Source organism: Natrix helvetica, assembly GCF_964273705.1.
Source record: "Natrix helvetica genome assembly, chromosome: 16".
Classification (NCBI taxonomy): Eukaryota; Metazoa; Chordata; class Lepidosauria; order Squamata; family Natricidae; genus Natrix; species Natrix helvetica.
This window is the reverse complement of record NC_138563.1, coordinates 2,404,302-2,412,508: the sequence shown is the minus strand read 5'-3', so window position 1 is coordinate 2,412,508 and position 8,207 is coordinate 2,404,302. Positions and strand designations below refer to the sequence as shown.

The following is an 8,207-nucleotide window of genomic DNA, read 5'->3' as shown; positions in this document are numbered from 1 at the left end:
GATCAAAACTCGGTGTGAGACTGCTTCCCTTCCAGATTTGGGACATGTTGGTTAAGAGGAGAGAAAGAATTAAACCAAGGTTTAAAATCAGGTGAATTTAGGTCGGTCTCAATGGGAAGGGATTTTTTTTTTTTTTAGCATGCCCAGAAGTCACCGACGTGAAACGGGAGGGAGGGAAGGACGGACGGACGGGAAGACGGACACGCAAAGCTTTGAAGTTGGAAAACAACAAGCCCGTACAGGTAGTCCTCGACCTTACGACCACAGTCGAGGCCCACATTTCTGTGGCTAAGCGAGACGTCGGTGAAGAAAATTTCGTCTACGGCGTTTTACGACCCGTCTTGCCACCGTCGTTAAGGGAATCGCTGCCATTGTTGAGTTAGTCACAAGGGCCATTAAGTAAATTGAGACTTTGCTCGTCGCAAAAGGGGATCACGTGACCCTGGGGACGGCGATGCGACCGTCATCAATACGAGTCAGCTACCAAACATCTGAATTTAGATCGTTTGAAAAGGTCGTAAGTTTGGAAAACGGTCATAAGTCCCTTTTTTTGTTGTTGTACGGCATATACACAATTTCCCGCATTCTTTGAAGTCTACCGGCCGCCATTTTACCTCTTCCGATTCAACGTTCAGTTTTGCAAAAGCAGCAACCGGGATTTCGGAGCATGTGCAGAGTGCCACGCCGCCAGGAGAAGCTAAATGAGGAGGGGGCTTCCGGAGCTTTAACGCAAGACAAAGATCCTCTGTGACCTTCCTGGAGCATCACGTCAGCCAAAAATAAAAGAGGGAGTTGACTTATATACATCCCGTTTATTGTAAAATCTGCAGCTTCCGGGAACCTGCAGGTGTGTGTGTGTTTGTGTGTGGGTCTGTGTGTACACACAGACAACTGTCACCAAGAGTTGTGTAGCGTCCGGGCCTCCCTTAATTATGACTCTGACTCGATCACAGACGCTCCAATTGTCCAACATTCCTAGAAAAGATGAGAAGGTGGTCCGTAAAAGTGATGGAGCTTTAGTCAACTTCTCCAGAACTTCTCATCATACAAGGAGAGGAGAAGGTCTCTTTCCTGGTTGTCTCTTGATCATCTCCTGATCTACCCAACCTTTGGACCTGGGGACCAGATTTGCAGGGTGATGAAGAAGCGAAAGGAAGTGGGGGCAGGGGAGCAAGGATGGTCCTCTGAGGTCCATCCATGGTGCCCTCAACTCCAAGCCAATGGGTTCTTTGAAGACAGTCTTGGGTGAGGTGGATCTCCTTGAAGGAAGCAGGAGTAAGTGGTCTTCTCCATCTTCTCATCACCCTCGGGTGCTGCTGACCCGCTCGCCCATCAACCAGTACGTCCGGAGTTTCCCCTTGCCCTGTGAGGAGGAAAGAGATGGAGGACAGAAGGTCCATCAGACTTCAGGAAGAAGATGCCTCCAGAGCCATCCAAGTGACTCAGGCACCCAGATGCAGGGACGACCTTCAACCCAACACACGTCCTCCTCACCTTCATCTCGATGTCTCCTCGGAGGTCCAGTTCGAAGCATCCAAACTCCTCAAGGATGGTTTTGGTGGCCGACGATAAGTGGATCTTCAGAGCTGGAATGAACAAAGGATTAGAACATCTGGATTAGAAGGACTGAACTGGAGAAAGGTAGCAGAGATGGAGACTAGGAGGCCATCCCAGTAAGACCGGGGAAGTTGAAGAAGTCCTGAAGGATCAGTGTTGTGTTACATGGATACAACTATGAAGGAGATGGCCTCAGTTGGTTCTTCTCAAGATGTTCTCGCTTCACCTGGTCCTTGTAGAAGTATCTTGCTTCAACAGGCTCGGTAGAAATTGTCCTCAACCAAGTAGCCTCAAAGCCTTCTCCTAGGTCAGTTATCCCACCATCTCCTTAACTACCTACGAGCATCCAAGTGGCATGGGGCACTCCAACCATCTATCCCGTTCCTCACCTTCTTCCTTCTTCTCCCAAAACTACTTACGTTCACCGTTGGATTCCATGCGTGAAGCCGTGTTGACCGTGTCTCCAAAGAGACAGTAACGAGGCATCTTCAAGCCCACAACTCCTGCACAGACTGGGCCTTGAGGGAGAAAAACCGACGGGTCAGCAAAAGATCAACGATATGGCTCCCAACCACGATTCCTTGACCTGATTATAAGGACAGGCCTTGAAACCACAATATTCAGATCTAACCAGGAATAATAGTGGAATTCCCCCTGCCCCATCCTGGCTCCTTGTTTCCTCCCTTCCCTGAGAATTCTCGGCCAGTGGAGCTGGCAGCAGATTCGGACAGTGAGGAGGGTTGGGGAGGAAGATGGGCCAGTCCTGGAGTCTGGGGAAGGCTCGGAGGAGGGCTCTGTGTCAGAAGCAGAGATGGGGCCAGGGCCATATGCCAGTTATCAGCTGCCTTCAGAGTCAGACATCAGTGAGGCAGAAGAACAGCTGGAGCCTGTTCCCAGTGTGTGCATGCGCAGAGTTGCCAGACGACGGGAAGAGCTAAAGAACAGGGGTCGACTTGGGAGTAAGGCCACAGGTGGACGATGAATGGCGCCTCCCAGAGGGAATAAAAGAGGAGCTACAGGGGAGTGGAGTTTGCAGGAGACCATTCGTTTGCTTAATTGGTTCGGGACTCTCCGAGACTCCTGGCCAAGTTTTGCAGAGATCGGCCTGTCAGCTCTCCAAGCCAGAGAAGGTCTGTGACCATAAATCCTCCCTTGAAAGACTTTGCTGGATGTGAAGGAGCAGAATTCACAGGAAATGAATAAAAGGCGTTTTTTGTCGGGACCAGGAGTTTGCTTCAGGCTCTCGGGAAGCCTCGCTCAGAACAAAACCACCATTCAAAGTCACACACCCCAGGTGTCAATGCAGGAGAAATCACAACATGCCAACCACAGATTCCCAGTCATATCATAGTCAACTTTTGTCAAAAGCCCTTCAACATTTGGACGCAGCAAGAAACTAGGTTAGCGTCTTGGCCGAGTACATCAGATCTACCGACTTCGGGAGGACCATAATTGCACGATCTATCTTCCGGAGTCTTACACCCTCCTTTGCACACCAAGCTCTCCTTTTGTGATAAGAAGCTCCTCACCGCTATGGATGCCAATCCTCAACTTCAGTTGCTGCTCAGGACGGTGGTGGATTTTGAAGTTGCGGACGGCCTCCAGGAGCGCCAGGGACATGCGGGAAATCTCGCGGGCGTGCAGTCGGCCGTTGCGAACCGGTAACCCGGACACCACCATGTAGGCGTCCCCGATGGTCTCCACCTAGACGAAGTCCCAAGAGGCATGGTTCTTAGCCTGGGTGGCTTTTAAGGTTGGTGGACTTCAACTCCCAGAATTCCAGAGTTGTGGCGGGGGAATTCTGGGAGTTGAAGTCCACACTTCTTAGAGATGTTCCTAACATGGCCAAAATGATTAAAAAAAAAAGTTATTATATTTATCGGTGAGTACGTCAACCAGAAGATAGGATGAGGTTCAACCATCAATAGAAAAGAGAGGGAGATGAACAGAGAGGCAGGCGTGATGGATGGGTGGAGATACGTAGATAGATACTGGTAGATTAGATTAGATTGAGATAAAGATGATAGAAGGGAGGGAGGGAGGAAACATAGATAAGAGATAAGAGACTGGATGGATGAATGGATGGATGGATGGATGGGTGGGTGGGTGGGTGGGTGGATGGAGATTGTGATGGATAGATAAGGAGAAAGTTGGATGGATGGGTAGATGATTGACAGAGATAGGGAAGGAAGGAAGGAGGGAAGGAGGGAAGGAAGGAAGGAAGGGAAGGAAGGAAGGAAGGAGGGAGGGAAGGAAGGAAAACATAGATAATAGACAAGATAGACAGGATGGATTGGAAGGAAGGAAAACATAGATAATAGATAAGATAGACAGGATGGATGGAGATTATGATGGATAGATAAGGAGAAAGTTGGATGGATGGGTAGATGATTGACAGAGATAGGGAAGGAAGGAAGGAGGGAAGGAGGGAAGGAAGGAAGGAAGGGAAGGAAGGAAGGAAGGAGGGAGGGAAGGAAGGAAAACATAGATAATAGACAAGATAGACAGGATGGATTGGAAGGAAGGAAAACATAGATAATAGATAAGATAGACAGGATGGATGGAGATTATGATGGATAGGAGACAGACAGACAGACAGAAGTGTCCTCACCTTGTAGACATCAAAGTTATCAATGATTGCATCAAAACAGGTATATAGGTCGTTCAGCAAAGCCACCACCTGGGAAAATGAAACATGGGGGGAAAAACCAGGGAGTGACCAAGATTGCTGGAACAGACCAGGGTCTCTTCAACGGGATGACGTCGTCACCCTTCCCCAAAGGAAGAAACACAAGATCTGCGGGATGGTTTCAAGCCGACTTGGGGCTGGACTCTTGTGAGTCCTCCCTACACAGCCCACCCCGCCGGCCTCACCTGCATGGGGGTACTCTCTGCCGACAAGGCGGTGAACCCCACAATGTCGCTGAAGTAGATGGTGACACTGTCGAAGGCCTCGGCCTGCACCGTCTCCCCCCGTTTCAGCTGCTCAGCCACCGAGCTGGATGGGAAGGGTACAACGTCACGACGCCCACGAGTTAGTTCGGGGGTCAGTATGAAGTCAGAAAGGGGTAACATCCTGGCTCGGCTGGGGCTGACCGAGGTCTGGCCTCCGGGGACAGAGTTTGGGGGGGGGGTATTAAGGGGTGGCATGGATCGGTTGGTGTCCCCTGCCACACCACTCTGCCCTCCCCCTCTCGTCTTGGCATCCCCCCTCCTTATTCCTCCCCTCCCATTCCAAACGTTGGAGTTTTTCCCACGGCTGGGCGTGATAAATAAAGGAAGGGCAGAGAGAGAGGGTCCCTCCCTGGTGAGATGGTCGGCATATGCATTTTAATAAACGAACAAATGCATCTCAATTCATGCATCGGTGGAACAGCTTGCCTCCAGAAGTTGTAAATGCTCCAACAACTGGGAGTTTTTAAGAAGAGTAGATCACCATTTGCCTGAAATGGTATAGTTTTTCCCTGCCTAAGCAGGGGGTTGGACTAGAAGACCTCCAAGGTCCCTTCCAGCTCTGTTATTCTATTCTATTCTATTCCATCTCCTATTCTATTCTATTCTCCAATATTTATTCTATTCTATTGTATTCTATTTCATCTCCAATTCTATTCTATTCCATCTCCTATTCTATTCTATTCTACCTATTTTATTCTATTCTATTCCAATTCTATTCCATCTCCTATTCTATTCTATTCCCCAATATTCTATTCTATTCTCCAATATTCTATTCTATTCTCCAATATTATATTATATTATATTATATTCCATCTCCTATTCTATTATCCAATATTTATTCTATTCTATTCCATCTCCAATTCTATTCCATCTCCTATTCTCTTCTCTTCTCCAACATTTATTCTGTTCTATTCCTATTCCATTCCATTCTATTCTAAACCTTTAGGGATTCGTTGGGCGAATGGAAGCTGGCAGGCTGGGGAGAAAGGGAGATTATCCAGCCTGAGATCCAGTCTCGCTGCAGAGTCAAAGAATCCAAGCCCCCCGGGGGCCGTCCAGGAAGGCTCTACTGCGCGGTGACGGCTAAGATGGCGGGGAGAAGCGGACTTACTGGGGTAAGATCTGGTACAGGAGGGCCTCCGCTTTGCGCTTCTCCTCCAGGTAGGCCTGGGTCCGTTCCTCCACCAGTTCTTCCAAATTGTTGGCGTACTGCTCCATCCGCGACAGCAGCGTATCCAAGAGGTTAGAGCTGCTTTCCCTGCCATCAACATTCAGAGGCTGAAGCCACCCAGTCTGCTTCCTGGACCTTTCCAGCTTTCATTTGAAAACCAAGCCAAGTTTCTAGTCCTCTCTGTCCCAGGTCTGGGAATTGAGCCAACTCTCGCCTCACCAGATCTCCTCGGATGACCTCTTGGTCTTCAAAACCCGCCGGGGAATCCAGCCCAGCCCATCCCGTCCCCTCCCCCACGTTGCGCTCTACCTGTTGAACTTCCGCAGCATTCCTTTGATGTGTTGAAAATCGGGGCGCTCTTGTGGGTCCTCAGCCCAGCACCTCTGCATCAGATGGACCACCTCCTCCAAATTGGAGGGCAGATTCGTCGAGGGGCGAAAGGGAGGCTGCTCCCCACTCATGACACGCTTGATAATCTCTGGAAAGGGCCAAAAAATGGGGGGGAATGGGGGGCATTAGGAGATGCCTGGGTGGGGACACAGGGAGGAGAAAAAGGATGCCCCACATTTTAGGGAAAAAATTGCACAGGTTTTGCCCACCATTCCAAAGCAGATGTTGCATCCCGTGAAAAACGAGGACAAATTACGTGGACAAATGTTAGATTTTCCGCGAGAAGCGAGGAGAAAAACCAGGACAGATTACACGCACAAATTTTAGATTTTCCACGAGATATTAGGATAAAACAAGAACAGGTTACATGGACAAATTTTAGATTTTCCGCGAGAAGCGAGGAGAAAAACCAGGACAGATTACCTGGACAAATGTTATATCTTATGCAAGAAACGAGGATAGGTTATGAGGATAGATTTTAGATTTCCTGCGAGAAACGAAGCTAGAAACAAGGATAAATTATACCGACCGATTTTAGATTTTCTTTTTCCTTCTCACCTTTGGGACTCAGATCCATCCCTTCCACATAGAAGACGCTGTTGCGCAGGGCAATTTCTTGCAAAATGATGCCAAAGCTGTAGATGTCTCCTTTTTGAGTTCCATGACAGGTGCTGGTGCCCAACCTCAAGAGCTCGGGAGCCGTCCAGAGTTTCTCTAAAGAAAGGTGGAATTTGGATCAGACGGGGCTAAAGACCCATTGATCTAGCAGGCAAATTTACAGGAAGTCCTCGATTGTGAGAAGTTGCACAGCGACTGTCCGAAGTCACAACAAAAAGGGACTTCCGGTCAATCCACGTATATTATCGTAGCATCCCCACAGTCACGGGGTCTAAATTTGGGGCTTTGACAACCCTTGTGTTCCCGCTGCGCCCTCCGAGGGCAACTCACTGGCAAACAGGGCGTGCGAGTCATCCATCTCGGGCGCCTGGTGGAAGCTCTCCAGCCCGTAATCGGTGATCTTCAGCACGAAACGGCTGTCGACCACGCAGTTGGACGACTTCAGGTTGCCGTGGTAGGCGATCACGCTGTGGTGCAGGAAAAGCATCCCCTTGAAGCCGAGAGAAGACGGACGGGAGCGAGAAAGGAGAGGAGAGATCATCAGGGAGGGGAGGGCGCGAGACTCCCCGCTCCATTGTCCTGAGCCAAATTTGTCTAAATTTGGGGGATTTTTTCTGGAATTCAGGTGGATATCAAGGACAGAAGAAGGAGTGGTACGGTGGCCTAGAGGTAGAGCTCTGGCTTCACAATCAGGAGGCTGTGAGTTCAATTCTAGGTAGAGGCAATTATTTCTCTCTGGGCACACTGAGAGTATATCTGCTGAACAAAACTTCGCTGTGGTGACAGGAAGAGCATCCGGCCAGTAAAAACACTCTTCTAGTTCCATTCAGTTGCCCAGACCCCACCCCATGAGGGATTATGGGGTCGTCAAAAATTATGACGATCAGAGGACGTAATGGCAAATGACTTTCTGTCTAAGTCTAAAAATCTCTTTATTCATCCTTCGATTACCTTGATGATGTCATTGGTGAGTGAATAGCGGAACATCCAGTCCAAGGTGATGCTGTCGTTCTCCAGGATGTCCTAAACGGATGCGGGGAGAGCAACATGGGCTTACAAGTAATTTCAAAGCAGTTCTCTCCTTCCTTTCGACTTATAACTATAACTATGCTTATAACTATTTACTGGAGTTGCTTGGATAGATAGATGGATGGATGGATGGATGGATGGATGGATGGATGGATGGATAGATAGATAGATAGATAGATAGATAGATGATAGAGATAAATGATAGATATACAGATGATGATAGAGAGGGAGAGATACAGATAGATAAAGAGAGAGAGAGAGAGGTGATAGATAGATGAGAAATAGATGAAGAGAGAGATAAAGATAAAGAGAGAGAGAGATAAAGAGATAGATAGAGATAGATAGATGATAGATAGATAGATAAAACAGAAAGAGATAAAGATAGAGAGAGATGATAGATATACAGACGATGGATAGATAAAGAGAGATAGATATAGATGATAGATAAAGAGAGATACAGATAGATAAAGATATAGATAGATAGATA

The 8,207-nt window shown here is 48.3% G+C and overlaps 1 protein-coding gene across 1 annotated transcript in view; it reads right to left on the bottom strand.

Annotated features, from left to right (window-relative positions):
* Positions 1–792: 792 nt before the first annotated feature.
* NPR1 (natriuretic peptide receptor 1) overlaps positions 793–8,207 on the bottom strand; it is a 25,046-nt gene continuing 17,631 nt past the window's right edge. The window contains exons 12-22 of the mRNA XM_081968444.1: positions 7,643–7,714; positions 7,022–7,181; positions 6,632–6,787; positions 5,993–6,161; positions 5,624–5,770; positions 4,432–4,555; positions 4,169–4,237; positions 3,087–3,261; positions 1,977–2,075; positions 1,495–1,586; positions 793–1,363 (exon numbers count right to left, since the gene is read on the bottom strand). Of these exons, the coding sequence (XP_081824570.1) occupies positions 1,301–1,363; positions 1,495–1,586; positions 1,977–2,075; positions 3,087–3,261; positions 4,169–4,237; positions 4,432–4,555; positions 5,624–5,770; positions 5,993–6,161; positions 6,632–6,787; positions 7,022–7,181; positions 7,643–7,714 (1,326 nt within the window). The 3' untranslated portion in view covers positions 793–1,300. The remainder of the gene's footprint in view (positions 1,364–1,494; positions 1,587–1,976; positions 2,076–3,086; positions 3,262–4,168; positions 4,238–4,431; positions 4,556–5,623; positions 5,771–5,992; positions 6,162–6,631; positions 6,788–7,021; positions 7,182–7,642; positions 7,715–8,207) is intronic.